Genomic DNA, 16305 nt, shown 5'->3' on the forward strand with positions numbered 1-16305 from the left:
GCCTGGGCTCCAGGCCTGCTCGCCGGGCAGGAACCAGGGCAGCGGCGGTGCGGTACTGGGACAGGCTCCGGAGAAGTCAGAGCTGCCTTTCCCCAAACACTGGGCATGAGGGGCAGAACGTCCGACCGCGCTGTCCACTGCGGGGCCCGAGCCAAAGCGCGAAATGGCGGCAGCACCCCGACCAATGAGCGACCGCCGCTGCTGTGCGCGGGCGCAGACGCTGCCGCGGGGGGTTCTGGGAGTTGTAGTCCCCGACAGCGCTTCTCCCCCCGGTGCTACAGCTAGTCCTGAGAGGGACGGACACACACATCCTTGCCCGGCATGGTTTGTCCGGCTGTCCCGGTGTCCCACACGCTGTCCCCTCCCTGCAGCCCTGGCTGAGGCGGCGCTGGGCCCCTCCGCCCGGCAGGGGTGAGGGCCGAGCCCCGCGAGCTGTGGGTCCTCAGCTCCGCCCGCGGCGCGGCCGCCGCCTCTCCCCACGCTCCTCGCCTCGCCTCAGGGACGGAGCTCCCTCCGGCGGAGCGCTCTGCCCCCGCACCGGGCGCGTTCTGCAGGACGGGCTGTCGCCGCACGGGTGGCGGGTACCCGTTCCCTGCGGGCAGTCGCGTCGCGCCGCAGCTGCAGAGCTGCCGGCGGGGCTTTTCGCGGTGCAGGAGAAAGACGAGTCTGTGGTGGAGTGACAGGGCACAGCACGACCGGCCGCCCCCGCTGTCGCGACGCAGCAACCCCCCCAGCTCGGTCGCAACGCGCGGCGGCGCCGCCCCGCCGGCAGGGGGCGCGGGGGCACCACGTGGCGCGGGAAGGGGGGCGCTCAGGCCGGTGCGAGCGCGTTTCTCGGTGGTGCCCGGTGGCGGCGCTCCGCCGGGCCGCCAGGGGGCGGGGCGGGGCCGGCCCTTCCTGGCGGCGGAAGCGGCGGTAGCGGCCGGGTCGGGCTCTTGTGTGCCGAGGCCTCCCGCCGCCCTCAGGCGTCCCGCGGCGGCCGGCAGAGGCGGCAGGATGTCGGTGGCTGGGCTGAAGAAGCAGTTCTATAAAGCGAGCCAGGTGAGGCACCGGGAACCTGCCGCCGCGGCCCGGGGGCGCCCGGCCTTCCCTTACTGGCGCCTGCTGTTCCCCTTCGGTGACCCCCACCCGTTCCGCCTGGGCTGGCTCGGTGGTGCTCCGGTATCCGCCGTTATCCCCTCCTGGTATCCCGGTCCGGTGTCTGCCGGGTATCGCTCTCCCGGTGTTCCCTCGCCAATGCCCGGAGTTCCAGCTCGGTACCCCCCGTTACTCTGGTCTCGCACCTCCCCCAGCAGCCCACCGTTCTCCAGGTGCCCCCCAACACCTCCCGCTTTCCCCTCCCGCTGACTCCCACCCGGACCCGGGGCGCGGTGTCCCCATGCTCCACCCCCCCAGCCGTGGCCGGGCCGGACCAGCCCCGTGTGGGCACGGTGCCGTCGTGGCCCCCTCAGCCCCTCCCCAAACCCTTGGGGGGCCCCAAGGGGGTCCTGGGGATACAGCCTGGGGTGTCCCGAGGCCTGTCCCGTACCCCTGGTGCTGGAGGGACACCAGCACAGAAACACGTCCACCGTGAATCGGAGGGTCCCGGGCTTCGGGCACCGGCTGCGCCCCGGGTCCGGGTGGGTGTCACGGTGGGGATGCGCTGCCCACCTTCCCCAGAAGCGGTCCGTGCCCACAGCACGGCGGGGGGACGCTGGCTTGGTGGCGGCGAAGCACCTCAACAGCCCTGATGCCCTCGGACTTCCTAAGCAAAGTGGGATTTTAGGAGGAAAAACTCTGGAAGGTGGCAGCTATGCGGGGTTCGAGGTCATAGCTGGGAGTCACCGGCCCCGGTAACCTCGATGGCAGCTGCAGCCCAACCTCGGGAAGCTCCCGCTTCCTGGCGGCAGGATTTTTTTGTTGCAGGTGTCTTTTTCTTTTCTTACAAGGAACCATTTTGGCTGCTTGTGGAAAAATTAAACCGGCGCAGCTGTCCAGGGAGAAGTAACTTGCCCAATGCACAGACTTGGTGGCCCGCTCGCCTCTCGTGCGCGCGTGCACGTACTTCACTTGGGTGCTTAGGCCGTGTTTGGTGGCATATTAAATTGGGAGATAAGGTGCATTTGTAACTGCATTGCAGGTTCTTTTGCGGCTCTGGTTGCCGCAGGGTTTGGGGAGCTGATTTAATCCAAGGAAGCTGGGTTTGGTGTGAGGTTTTGTGCCAATATCGGTGAAGTGACTCGCTCTGCAGGGACGAGAGGGATACGGTCCTCTCTTGGAGGCGCTGCCACCCCTTTGCAGCGTCCTGCAGATGGGGACGCAGGTATCTACACTTTAGGGATGCTTTAACTGGAACCTGGGAGTGACTGGTTCCAGTTTGGCCATTTTTCTGCCTTCTCCTCCTCCTCTTCTCCCTTCCCTTTCCACCCTCCTTCCCTTTCCCTCCACTGGTCCCACTCCTCAGCTGCCCCTTGGCTGAAGGAGAGGAGGATTAGTTATTTTTTGGCTCCCTTAAAGCTATCGGATGCTGCCAAAACCAAACATGTGGAAGATCTTTCCTAAAATGTTATGTTTTGTTCCACGTCTGTTGTTAATTGAAGGAAAACGGAGCCGGGACCAAGGTCTGCAAGGACCTCGGCACCGCTGGAGCGGCGGGTTCGGGATCCCCCCTGCCTCCCGCGCAATGAGGGGGCCAGTTCAGCCTCCTCCGTAGCCCAAGAGAGCAGGGCTTGGCTCGTGGGCTTCTGCCATCTGATTCCTGCGGGCCCACGTCTTCCCTGGGTGAGGCAGCCGGGCGCCCACACGCAGGAGAGAGCCGAGATAGTATCCTGCAAAAAAAGTCACGCTGGCAAATGCTGCAGATGGTGAGCAGTTCTGTGTGTGCGTCCAGAACAGGTTTTGCTAGTTCACAGCAAAATGTTCTTTTAAAAAAAGAGCTGTAGAAAAACATTCTCGCAAAAGGAAGGAGGAGAAACAACAACAGCAACCTCTTTGAGCTCCAGCGTCGCGAGCTGGGAGCAGGTTGGGAAGTCCCGGTGCAGCCCCTGCTTGCAGGTATGAGGCTGGCTGATTCCAGGTGCCATCCAGCCTTGATCCACCTGCGTCCCCTCAGGAACTTGCAGGAACCTTGTGGTGTAGAAATTACTTCATTTGCACCATTTCCTTTTTTATACAGACCGGTATAAGCCCTAAAAGCCCGCAAAACTTTACATTAACCCCTGGATAGGGCAGGCTGCACAAGCAGGGCGCTTGCCTGCGCTCTTCCTGGGCGAATCTGATGTTTCATTGAGTGTAAGTGGCTTTGTCGCTACTTGTGTGTTGGGCAGCAGCCCTGCCTGGCACCGGCAGGTTTATCAGCCGCTGGTCTGAAGGGACAAGCCCTAGGGTGGAGGCAGCGCTCTTGTGATACGGTGGTGATAAATGCGTCCCTCCCTCTGTGACAGCAGGACTCTCGACCTGGGGTTTGTACGCTGCCTGGCAGCGTGGAGGCAGGAGAAGCAGCACAGGCTGCTCGCGGGGGACGGGTCTAACGTGGGGAGCGGTGTGTGGTGCCCTTATCTGTAGCCCACGTTGGTGTGGTGTCGCCGTGGCTCCCGGTGCGGCTATTTTGGGTGCTGCACCATGGGTGCGGGGAGCATCCCTCTCCGCAAGGCAGGGCTGACAGGCTGCTCTGCTCTGGGCAGTTGTGGCTCGGCGGGTGACCAGGGCACAGTCAGAATGAGCCAAATACTGTCATTTTGGGTACAGCAGGGCCCTTATGGGGACATAAGACATGGTTTGTATGCCAAAATCGGATGGGGAGCAGGCTCAGCCCGAGCGAGGGAAGACAGCGTTGCTTTTTTAAACCAGACTGGTATTCAGCCCTGGGCACCACTGTCATCCTGAACAGGATTAATGTGCTCCAAAAGCCTGCGTGGTCCAAGCCTAAACCTTGCTAGGCCTGCCTGGGCTTAGGAACCGGGGCAGCAAGCAGTGGCTCATGCCCTGCTGTGCCTGGCGAGTCCTGGCCTGAGACACAGACCAGCAACCTCCTCCTCCCCATGCTACGTAAAAAAGCCATTTTCTGAGAGGGGGAGAGGCGAGTGCTAATTAAAACTAGCAAGCCCTTGACATGCATGCTTTTTCCTGAGTTTGAGGATATTTTTGAACGGGAATATCTACCGCTTGCTTTCTGCCTGGCCCCAGAGCCTGGGATGTGCTCTGCAGCCTCAGACAGCCATTTCAGCCCAGAAGGATCACACGATTCCCAAGCTCCATACTCTTCCTTGCCAGCTGTTAATGAACCCTAAGAGCTCCCTTCCCCGCAGCTTGGTGCCCAGGTGCTGTGATACGATGGCTTCTGCTCAGAAGGCTGAGGCAGAGGAATCCGCTCCTAGATGCGCTGTGCAGGGACCGTTTGGTGACGGGGGACAGAGCGCAGCTGGTGGGCAGCGATGGCGTTTCTCCTATTTTTTGTGTTTTTGGGGTTTTTTTGCTTTTGTGGTCATTTGCTCTTGCTCACGCTGGATTCGGATTTCCTTTATGTCTATTTGGGTGAGGTTCTTTCTGTGGTGGCTTTGTGCTGTGCTTTCAAATACGGTTTGTTTTTTTTTTCCTCCCTTTCCCAGCTGATACCTTCTAACAGCTACCTTTTGGGGTTTGTTTGTTTTTTTTGGGTGCGTGTGTTAACTTAGTCCTCCTAGCATCTGGCGCTCTGGGGCTTTCTCTTGTAGACATGACATGCCTTTCCTCTTGCAGCCTTTGCTCTGTATGCAGCTGGGCAGTGAATTTCTCAGGACATCGCAGATGTGCTGTGCAGCACAGGATCTCCCACTGGCAGAGAAATGAGAAGCACAGTGTACAGGATAACCTTCCATGTGGAAAAGCAAATCCGTGAGGCCCCTCTCCCTGGCCAGAGCTTGCCTGTCACTGCCCTGTCTTGCTGCAGATGGTTTTGATTGTGCCAGCCCTCCAGCTCTAGCTCACTCCCACTTTGGTGGAGACTGACACACCCCGAGTTCATCTGTACATTTTCTCTCAAAGTTGCTGCTGCCAGAGTTTAAATTTTGGGGCTGGAGAGGAACTGCAGAGCTGGGAGAGCAGAGGGTTGTGCTCCCGCTGCTGACCATGCTGCAGGGCGGTTATTGCAGCAGCAGAGAGACCGTAGACTCATAGACTGGTTTGGCTTGGAAGGGACCTTTAGAGCCCATCTAGTCCAACCCCCTGCAGCAAGCAGGGACATCTTCAACTCGATCAGGTCGCTCAGAGCCCCGTACAACCTGACCTGGAATTTTTCCAGGGATGGGGCATCTCCCACCTCCCTGGGCAACCTGTGCCAGTGATTCACCACCCTCACTGTGAAAAATGTCTTCCTTACCTCTAGGATCTTCTAGATCTACTAGATCTTCACCTGCTGCAGCTTTTTGGCCAGTGGATGCGAGTTGAAGCTCTTTGGACAGTGCCAGTGCCCAGAGACATTAAAGTGGGAGCGCAGCCCCCCAGAAAGGCCAGTCTCTGCTCTGTAGTGGCACGAGAACTTCATGCTGACTTGTCTTAACCTCCAGCAATTAGTAAAGTGGACACAAAATGCTCCGTACGGTGGCTTTTCTGCTCTCCCAGAAAGCCAAGCCGAGAGGTGCAAGCATGTGCAGGCAGCAGTTGGCCAGGGCTGCCTGTACTGTCCATGGATGAAACCCTGGGGAAGCCCTTGATGGTACACTGGGGCTGAGACTTCACCCAGGAGAGCACCCGGAGCTGCCAATAGAGGAACCAGGCACCAGAGGTGGGGTTGCGGTGCTATTTTGGGCTCATATGTTCTTTTTGAGCTGTTCTGGTTCTCTTTGCACAGCCGTGCTGTGCCACCGGCAAGCGAGTTGGCCCGTTCCTCAGCAGCAGGGTCTGAGGAGCAGGAGGGGATCCTGGGTGCGGGTTGCTCCTTAGATTTTCTGCCACGGTGGCGGTTGTGCTTTGACAAAGGCAGGATGAGGACTGAGTGCCACAATGGCATGGCGAGTAGGTAGTTCCTGGGGCAGGTTGTTGGCAGTGTCGGGCTCTAAGTTCCTTATCTGTAAATGGGAATTTGGACTGGGGAGTCAAGGAATTTTGCTAATTCCTGCCAGCCTGCCCTTCCCTCCCACAGCACCTGGTGTTAGCTCTATTAATATTAACCTGGGCTAGACTCCCCTGCAGCCTCCCTAGTTTATCTTTTAATATTAATCTGCTGCTGAGGCTGGAGGAAAGCTGGATTTGCTCGAGCACAGTGTAACGTCCCGCCTGCTCGGCTTGCCAGCCGGGCTCCATCCAGGAGGGAGTCGTATTCGGCAGTAGCCATCATCCTCGCCCGAAGCCCCGAGCAGTTTGGTGTCGCCAGAGATGGGTGTTCCAGTATGGCAGGTGAAAAAGCGGAGGAGGACGCACACACGCTGCTTTCGGCAAACCTCCAAGTGAAGGGGACTAGACTTCAGCGCATGCCGCTTCTAGCCTAGGTGATGATGACGACTGAATGCTTGCAGAGATGCCTGCTGTCACGTCTAGCTAAAGTGACTGTGTGCAGGATATTTTCATATTATCTCCCTCTCCTTTTCTTGCACAATTGGTTGTCGATGAAACGCCTGGCTTGGCGACGTCGTTCGGCTGGTTAATCGTCGGAGCTGAGCTGGGCAGCCCCGTAACGGAGCAGTTTCCAGCTTTCCTCAGTATTCTTCAGCCTGTCTGGAGTCGCAGGCAGGGGATGGCTCGTGTCTCTGCATCGGTTACTCTAACGTGGCTTTTTAATTTCCTTTTAAGATTGGTTTCACAGCCATTGGGCATTAAGAGTAACAAGACCCAGATTCTTGGAAGGCAAGGACAGAAAACAGGGGTGGAAAACCCCACCTCTCCATACCCTGCTTCATTCGCTCCCCTCCTTGTTTCTGATGTCAAACAGGGAAAGTGTTCTCCCGCGTCTGCAGCTGGGGGAATCTGGGACGCAGGAAGGATACGTGACTCAGGGCCAGGGGGGGATTGTGCGGCATTAGGAATGCTGATTTCTTGTCGTCCTCTTGCTCTGCGTGGCGATGCCTGCCTGCCTGTCTCGGGGCTTTCTGTCTAAAATGATCTAAAATACCTAAAATATATCTGTTTTCAGAGGTTATTGATGAACTACTGAAAGTGGACAGTGCCGAGGGGGATGGTTTCTGGACGCAGTGGAAGGAAATCCTTCCTCCCCCTTCTCCCTGTCAATACTTTCCTCCTGGGAAAGAGCAAAAGAGGGATGACATCAGGCAGGCTGGCTTGTAAAAGCTGATTCATTTCTTTAGCACCTTTTTTTTTTTTTTTGTGTTCTTTCTCTTCCCCCATCCCTACATATGCCAGTGCCTTTTGCCAGGGCTCGCAGCCCCGTCTAAGCCCCGGCTGGTGAAACTGGAGGGACAGCAGCCTGTGCTGGGAGCCAGGCAGCTCCTTCTGCCTGAGACTGCAGAAATACCAATGTAAAAAACAGAACCGCAGGCTGCTGCAGTGGGCTTCATGCCCCTCGGGCAGGGGAGGCTGTTTGTGGTGGGGTGTGAGGGGTTATTACAAGACTGGAGCCTGCTGCAGCCTGCAGCGATGTTGCTGTCCCTTCCAGAGAAGGCTGCTGGTTTGCACTGCTCTCGAGCAGGATGCTGAACTATCAAAATGACCAGAAATAAAATAAATCTGTAATCCAGAAGGTCTTGGGTTTGTAATGCCAGCTGAACTCGTTCACATGGAAACTCAGTGATGCATCTAGACACTGATGCTGTTTCATAAGACTCCTGCGTCGCAGAGGGCTGCACTTGTCCTTTCTGTCTTTTTAATTGTGCTGATTAAATCATCAGCCTGAGCTGTGAAGTCAGGGCCCTGGAGCTGGAGCTCCTGTCAGCGGGGGTGACTTCCCTGCAGATCTGCTGCCTCCCGAGCTATGTCCCCCCACTGCCGTGGCTGTGTCCCAGCCTTCCCCCCTGGGGAGAAGGTGAGTCTCTGCAGAGCCGAAGCAGATCAGGAAGGGTCCGGGCTCCTCAGGCTAGGAAAGTGCCACAGCATCACTTAACTTCTGTTTTCATAAGGTCCTGTGTGACATGGCTTGGTGCAAGATTCAGCCCCTCTTGACCTCTTGCTATGATTATAAAAGCGATAATTAAATTTTTCTTTTTTTTTTTTTTTTTTAAAAGGTTTCCCCTTCCTCTTCCCCTCACCCCCCCATCCCTTTAGTCAGCGATCCCATGGCTTTCAGGAACGTGTTCCTGTTGACAGGAAAGGGCTGTGTTTGGCCCGAGCTGGAGGGATTGCAGCTCCTGGGATCCTCTCCGGCAGCTGCAGGGTTTCATTGCTGGGTGTGGGTTTGCTGATAGTGCCTGGGGGGGCTGGCGAGCCCTTCAACCCGCCAGAGCGCAGGCGGGAGCGTCCCCATCGTGCTGGGGCTGTCCTGGGGGACACACGTGCGGTCCCCCGAGGTCCGGGACCTGCCCTGCCGCACCTCTTGCAGCAGATGGAGAGTCCATCGAGAGAGTCTGGGCTGCTCGTGCTTCCAAGAAAAGCCTTCTAGCCCATGACGTGTGTCATTAGCTTTGTTGCCAATATCTGATTAATAGAACTAGTCATTTTTCTTTTAAAGCCACTGGGAATTTTAGAATCTTCCTATCTTGTATTAACTGGCTATTAATAAAGTTCATGATACTGTCACTAATTAGACTGCTGTTCTGCTAAAAAAAAGTTAAACTCATCTCCATAATGAAATTCTGTCTTTCAGACAGAGGACGAAATTTGCATGATTAAAGCTTTAAAGGGCTTTTTCTAATTAAGAAAATGCTTCATAATTCATTCTAGAGCTTGAAAACCAGGCTGTATCTTCTTGTTGGCTCAGACTTTATTCATCAGTGATAACTTATTAACAACTTTCTTGACCAAATTTGTTTTGGCTTTACAGCGCTAGCTATATTTAAACTTAATCTTGCCACCTTCATGACAAAAAAAGGCAGAAAAATGGTAAACAATTATCTACGTACGAAGCAAATCCACTGCGTAAGAAGGTGCTGTTCTTGCCAAAAGGATTCCAGCACCCCACACTGATCTTCTTCGCTGTATAGCTCCGTGGTGAAGCATTTAGAAAACATCTTTGTTGCTGACATACATCTGCGCACATGCTTTTGGGTGGACTTAGGGGGCACTGGGCAGGCCCAACGCTGGAGCGCCAGATGTCGGTGTAGCTATTCTCACAGTAAAGCTCCTCCTAATTGTATTGGACAAATTGTAAAGACCAAGGGAGTCTGGACTTTTGTGCTTGACAGGGATAACATAATCTAAATGTTATCTGCCGGAATTCTTGGTACACCTATTGCCCTGCCTGCAGGGCAGAAAGGCGGCAGCGATGCATCGATAGTGTCGCCTGCAGAGCAAAAGCAAACTGCGTAATAGTAACAGTGTCATCTGCAGAGTAACGGCAAACTTTGCAAAAAGCAAAGTCCTGGGAGGGTTGTTTCACATTTAAGCCATTCTGAACTGAGCATCAGCAAGTGTTAATGATGGGCAGCAAAACAAAAAGGGTTCAGCGTTGTCTTGTGTGGGCTGGAAGCATGATGGAGTGCCTGGAGGTGGGGAAGGCCCCCACACAGAGCTCTTGGAGGAGCCGATGCGGGAGCAGGAGTTTGATCCGCTCCCGCGCAACATTGCCGCATTGCTCCTGGCAGCCGTATGGATGTCTGTTCGCTCGTTCCCGCTCTCCTTTTCCTTAGGGTGCTGTGCTCTGGTCTGATAGCCACTAAGCTTTTCCTAGTATTCAAATTAGCAAGGAAAACACGTGTTTATAGTGTTCTCAATTATTTCTTTCCCTCTTTGATGTTTGTGTACACTGAGCTATCGCTAGGTCCGTGCTGGAGTTTTCACTTGGCCAACGCTGTCCTTGTTAAACGTGCTCTGCATGGGGCTCCCTCTGCCCCCTCCAAGCCAGGAAGAGGGTTATTTGCCTTCCCTTTGATGGAGTTGAGCCCCTGCCTGAGCTCAGCATCTTTTTTGATCTCCCTTCTGTCTGTAAACCTGCCTGAGAACTCGCCTTGACTCTTCCCTGAACTCATTAACGCTGTCTGCCACCCAAAACTGAATGCGGCCGTGACTAGACTTCGTAGGTAACTGCTGTATGTGTCCCATCAGCCTGGCTTAGGCTCAACACGCTGCAAATCGAGAGGTGGTTCTGCCTCCTTTCCAGCTTCTTGATAGCATCCAGGCTCTGTTGCTGTTCAAGATTTTTCGCTGGGTGATGCCAGTTAGTGTCATGCACCCCGGGGAGGTGTTTTTTCACGTCTCGGTTTGCATGGGGAGCAGAAATCCCATCTGCTGCTTTTTTGCAAGCTGTCCTGCAGCCGTGGTATTTCCCCCAGGGACATACAGGTGTCATAAGCCCTCCTGTTCCTCTTTTTTTCCCCCTTACTTTTTGTGAAATCCCTAGCAGCGGCATGCAGGCGGATGGTTGGGGCTGACCGAAGGACAGGACTGCTGGGTGCTCTGCCTTGGTTTGTCATTGAAGCTTTGCAGAGGAGGAAACTGATGTACTTCTATATCACATCCAACGAGCGGCTCCAAGTCTCAAATGCGAGGAGCCGCTCGTCTTTTTTCCCCTGGGTCTGCAAAGGTCGGATGGAGTTGCTGAGGAATGATGGCTCAGCAGCTTTGCAGAAGTCAGGCTGTGATTCACTAAGGCTCTTCTGAGGTAGGACATAGGGAGGCTGGGCAGGAAATCTGGATGCAAGGCAAATGATCTACATTTCCCCTCAGTTTAGTGGACTTCCTCTGAATTGCTCTAGTCCCTGCAAGTGGGTGAGAAGGGCAGTGCCAGGGGAGAGAGAGCTGCTGCTTTTTTCCTTATGTGTTTTTGTTTTCCCTGTTAACTTGACCCAATTTTTTTTCCAGCTGAATAGAAATAACGTCTCATTTGGTACAGAGAATGCGAGAAGTAACTAATAATAGGAGAAAATATCTGTCGTGCAAAGGGCTGGTGCTCCCTTCCCTGCAGCAAGAACATTGCAACTGTCTCCCCATGGTGAGAGCTGAAACCTTTCTCCTCTGGGGTGAGTCTGCTTTTCAGGCAGCGTTGTGCCCTTTCGGCAGGCTGGCCCGGCGTTAGCCAGAGCAAGCCGAGCTGTCGGCTTCTGCTCGGGGCGGGAAGGAGGCGCCGTCTTGCTCCTGCTGGAAGAGTTAGCTTGGAGGGCACCGAGATGAGCACAGAGCCTCGTAAACAGGGACCACAACCAAGATTTTAAATACTGTCATGCTATAGACAAGGAAAGGACGAATCCCCCGAGCAAACAGGGAGCGGCTGCGTTGCAGTGCATGTGTATGCCCTTCTCTGGCCCCAGCTCTGTGAGTGTGACCTGCTTGCTGCTGCTGAAGTTACTTTTTTTTTTTTTTTTTTATTCATGCTGTCCTCATTCCTCTGAGCCCATCTGCTGGATGGAGATGAGTCATTCGATAGCGCTTTGAGTAGGTGATTTGACAGGTGGCTCCCTAGAAAGCTGCCTTTGCATGCGGCAGCTCTTTCTTTGTGGTTTCTATATGATAAGATTACAACCTGAGGTCACTCTGAAGGCTTTCTGCCTTGTCCAGAGGGAAAGGAAGGAGCTCTTCATTGTTCTGGGCTGACCTTCCTGCTCAAAATCACGGCAATTCCTCCGGTGTTGGGTGGAGAGTGGCTAGATCCCATCTCAGATGGTGAGGGGGTGGAAAGCTGCATTTGTTTCTAGACACGTTTTCCTGGTGCACGTGTCTGGAGGCAGCGGAGCACCTCTACGTGCCTTCGCATGAGTACATCGCAGGTGCTTGGGTGGCGAGTCTCGGATGGGACTGGCCCTCTTTGAAAGATGGGAACAAGAAAAATAGGGGAAAGAAAGTTCAGGAGAAGATTGAGAGTCGGATAACAGAGTAAAAATACTCCTGTGAGCTATTTGGCAGGGAGATTAGACATCTTCGGTGGCCGGTGGAGCAGGCAGGTGCCCAGGACGGGTCAGATCAATGGTAGGGCTGACGTTAGGAGCCAGTAGCAGGGTCTTGCTCAGCGAGGCAGGAAGGTGAGAGCTTCAGCTGCCGTTCCTCTTTCTCTGGTTTGCCCTGCAGCCCAACAGGGATGTGAGAAATGGTGAGACGGTGTCTGCCGAGTTACATCCACCTTCTGTTTTTAGCTCTGCTGCTAACCTGCTCTTGACAGTAGGCAAATCGCTTCCTCTTGTGCTCTTTCCTCTTCTAGCACTTGTCTTCTCTCCTTAGAGCAGCAGCTTTTGGGGTCAGAAAGTCCAGTGGATGCAACGGTGCTCAGCCTTGCGAGGACCATGGAGCTGCTGGGTGCCTCCAATCCCCCAGCTGTTCAGAGCATGGGGATCTGCTAGGGAACATGCATTCCTCCTCGTTACAAGGCTAGTGGTAATTGTTTATCCCCTATTCCGCACAATAAACACTTAGATCTGTTTTCTTCTCCTTAAAGTAGGTCAGAAGTTGCTCAGATTAGCATGTGCTTTGCTGTGAGTGTGCCGATCTCCTTAAATTGGGGTGTCTGCTGCCTCTTGGCAGCGTCCTTCCTTAAGAAAGGATGCCTTCCATTTTTAATTATAAAACAAAGAGCTTAAAAGCATCTAAGGAGGCAGAATACGGTCAGATCCACAAAGCTAACGTGAACAGACAGAACTGCAGGCTGGCTGGGGAGAAGAGGGGTGTGCGCAGCGTTACAGGTCTTGGTGGGTGCGCATCAGCTCCCACCGCTCCATGGGAACTGGCCGATCATCTCTTCCCAGTTCCCAGCCCCGTGTGCTCGCTGCCTCTGTGGCCAGGAGGTGGAGATGTACCCGAAATGGTGAGGCCTCGACACGATGTACGCACGCTCTGGATCCCAACAGGTTCTTGCTGCTGGACCAGCACCTTCCAGTCTTGCCTCGTTTCCAAGGATTACGCCAGGAAGGTGACAATTAACTTTTAATGAGACACTTTGTGATGGCGCGGACAGGTGGCACATCAGAGCTCAGGCATCTGTGGGGGATTGCCATCGGCCTTGAGACACCTCCCAGTACAAGCTGGCTCTGCAGGGAGCCTCTGCGGTGGCAGAGATGTGCTCAGGGAGAACCCCCAGGTGTTTTCCAGGTGCTACAGCTGGACTCCGGCACCTCTCACGGGCACGCCGTTAGACGCAGAGTGTGTTTTGAGGAGGCTTTTTTGGGTCTCTGCAGCCCTGCTGTTGCCAAGCCCCACTGACTGCAGCCGAGTGACTAAACCCATTTACTACCCATCTATTTTAAAGCTTAAATACACACACAGCAGCAGAGTAAATTGTCACGTTGGGTCCGTGGAGCTGCGACCGCCCAGCTGCCTCTTACACTGTGATGGTAAAGCTACCAGTGAAGATGACTGAAAATTACACTTAATGCCAGGGAGTCGTGCCTTGCTGAGCTGGAGCAGTGGCAATGGCTTTATTTAGCTTTTATGGAGCAGCCCATAGATCTGTGGTGCTAGGCACTAGCGATTCCAGTTTGCCCTGGTTTTCTTTAACTGCTTCTTCTACATGTCTCTCCCAGGCTGTTGTGTTGTACTCAAGCCCTCTTCATCTGGGGTTCAAAACATTTACAGCACCTTCTTTAATTATTTTGTGGACTGCTTTTTCCACTGGACTTGCTCTTTCCTGACGAAAGGAGCCAGGGTGGAGCTGCTTGCCTGTTTGCTCGTCTGTGGGGTTTTTTTATTTCTTGAAGGGAACTTTGTGTTGAGGGGCTGAGGGTGGTGGGAAAGAAGAGGAAGGCTTTGATATGGCAGCATCTGGAGGGATAAGGTTTTTGTTCTACTGCAGGCAACTGTTTTGAATGCAAGGATGGCGTATGTTTGATGTGTTATAAATAGGGCTGACTGCTCTGGAAAAAGAAAGTAAATTTTAAAAAAAATATATTTTTTTTGCTTCTCTTGGTGTGTTTTGCTTCTTTGAAGGCTGAGGGAGTTAGGGATAACTTCCCATTTTAAAGAATCTAAAGGCTAAAGAGCAGAATGTCAAAATCAGGTATGTAAAGTCCCCTGGGAAAGCTGCTTATTAGCAGAAAATGACACCAACTTACGGCTCCCGCATCCGCAGGTTGGGCAGATGAGGACCTGCGGGGTGGGGTGTGCTGCAAACCTGCCCTCCTCCGGGTTTCAAGGTGCCTTGCGGGCACTCCTCGGCTGAGGGAAGTTTGGCTGATGGCGTCTTCCCTCTCAGTTTGTCATGATTTTTGCTGATGACACTGTACAAAAATCTCCTTTTTCTTTTTTTGCTACGCATCTTTCACCCCTCTGCCAAGAGCAGCTCCTGGGAGCGACACAGCAAGGCCACGGTGCAGAACAGCCCGTCCCATTTCTCCGAGCTGGAACTGCCCATCTCCTCTCTGGGAACAGCCTCATCTACTGCTTACGAAACCTCTCCCCATCTTCTGTGCTCCTAAATATATCCAGGTGTATCCTGGCTGAACACACCTGCCATATGGCAAAACATGCTGTGCGCAGCCTTGTGCTCCTGGCAGGAATGTTAATGGGGCGATGCTGCATCCAGTGACGAGGGACACACGGCTTTGGGGCGGGAGCGGGTGTGTCAGGGTCCTTCTCCAGGCCTTTGGGATCTGTTTAGGTTTTGGTGACGGCGTGGGCAGCACCAGGTGACTGACACCTGTCTGTCTGATTCATGTGATTCATGTAAGGATGTCCGGTGCAGTATAGCAAGGGATGGACACTCAGGTTTCTTTATTTACTGCCAGCTTGTCCTGGAGCTGAGCGGCAGTTGAGCAGATGAGATGAAGGAACGGTGGGTTTTGAGGAGAGGTGTGTGGATTTTGTGTCGTAGATTGGGAGTGGCTGCACAGCCCTCCCTTATTTCTCTCCCACTCCCAGCTGTAAAACAGAAGCCCTCTTCATCGCACCTTTCTTCCCCCTCTGTACACATACCATTCCTGCCTCTCCCCGTAGCCAACCTCCTGCCGCAGTAGTTAGTTTAAACAATAGGTCTTTCATTTCTGAAGATCTTCCACCATGCGCAGCCCTTTGGTGCGTTTTGAACAGCGAGGGCAAGACGGATATTGTTCGTGTTCCCACGCCCCTGCGATGGAAACCGACGGAAGCCCTCGTGAGTCGATGCTCTTTAAAATGAGGCTGCAGAAACTGCAAAGCATGGTCGGGAGCAGCCTGTCGGTGGCAAGAAGTGGCCGTATCTCATCCCTCTGGGTTAGTTCTCCTGCAGATGAAGCAGGCTGGATGCCGTGATGCTTGCTGGGGTGGGAGCTGCTGCAGCCCGGCACGGCGCAGGAGCCCTGCACCAGACTTGAATTAAATGTACCTCCCTACTCTGATCTCAGGTCAGAGCTATCTAGGGCATATTGTAACTGCCAGTATCCTTTTAATTAAACATGATGGGAAGCGAGGGATTGATTCCTGGCTTCTCTGTTGGACTTTGCATGCGCTGTCTGCTTCGGCCCTCTTCCCCGACCCTTGCGGTGTGGTTTGGTTGGGATGCCAGGTAAACAGCCGTCCCGTTTTGAAGCAGTGTTATCTCACTAGGCTGTGACGCCCAACTGTATCACCTCATGCTAATATTTGCTTGGCTTTTGGCATTTGAAGGCATTTGGCTTCGGCTGCTGCAGCAATGCGGCTGAGGGCTTTTGCTCTGTCGCTGCGCCCTGCTCCTCTCTCTGAGCTGCGGCAGGGCTTGCTTCAGGTTTAACATTTTAGTATCTGTCCCATCCTGGCAGGGCTGGGGGATTAAAGAAACCAGAGAGTATAGACTTGTTCTCATCTTTCAAACTGAGCCAGCTGATGCGCTTCAGCATAAGCCTGCAAGAGAGTATTTGGGCCACTGAACTTGGTTAGGGATTTCCATGTCTTGCCTTGCCAGTCCCTCCCCTGGCTTCACATCCGTCTGGCTGCAGTGTTCGGGAGTGGGTAGGTCCCCAACCAGGGGAAGACAGACACACCCCAAGTCTTCTCTTTGGCTGTTCAAGGAATAAAAGTGCAGAAGAATTGTCACCACATCCTCAAAAAAGCCCCCGAGCCGCTCTCTGGAGGCAGCTGTGCTGGGATGTGCACCAGCAGCATTTCACCGACAATCTTACGGTTTACTTGGGCCAAGCTGGACGCCGCAAGCAACACGTGGATGCTTCCTTCCTCTCCCGTCCCACAAGCAAAAGGCGAGCTCCCTGGTGAACTTAATGCTTCCCTGAGCAAGTCGGCCACCTACTTGCCGGCCTTCGCAGGCTCTTTGCAGGCAGCACGGTGAGATGCACGATGTGGCACTTGGAAACTTGGCTTCCAGTCGTGCCGTGAAGCTCTAGGTTAAACAAGGAGCCGGCGAGGGCTTCTCCTGGC

At 54.2% G+C, this 16305-nt stretch overlaps 1 protein-coding gene across 3 annotated transcripts in view; it reads left to right on the forward strand.

Moving 5' to 3' along the window:
* The first annotated feature begins 873 nt into the window (after positions 1-873).
* The window catches only part of SH3GL1 (SH3 domain containing GRB2 like 1, endophilin A2), a 28978-nt gene continuing 13546 nt past the window's right edge, over positions 874-16305 (forward strand). For 2 of the 3 annotated variants that reach the window (XM_064469313.1, XM_064469314.1), the window contains exon 1: positions 875-1041. In XM_064469313.1, the coding sequence (XP_064325383.1) occupies positions 997-1041 (45 nt within the window). In that variant the 5' untranslated portion in view covers positions 875-996. Of the gene's footprint in view, positions 1042-16305 lie in introns of all 3 variants that reach the window. The other variant, XM_064469312.1, reaches the window with a different exon arrangement.

The sequence above is a fragment of the Phalacrocorax carbo genome, chromosome 19 (genome assembly GCF_963921805.1).
Source record: "Phalacrocorax carbo chromosome 19, bPhaCar2.1, whole genome shotgun sequence".
NCBI lineage: Eukaryota > Metazoa > Chordata > Aves > Suliformes > Phalacrocoracidae > Phalacrocorax > Phalacrocorax carbo.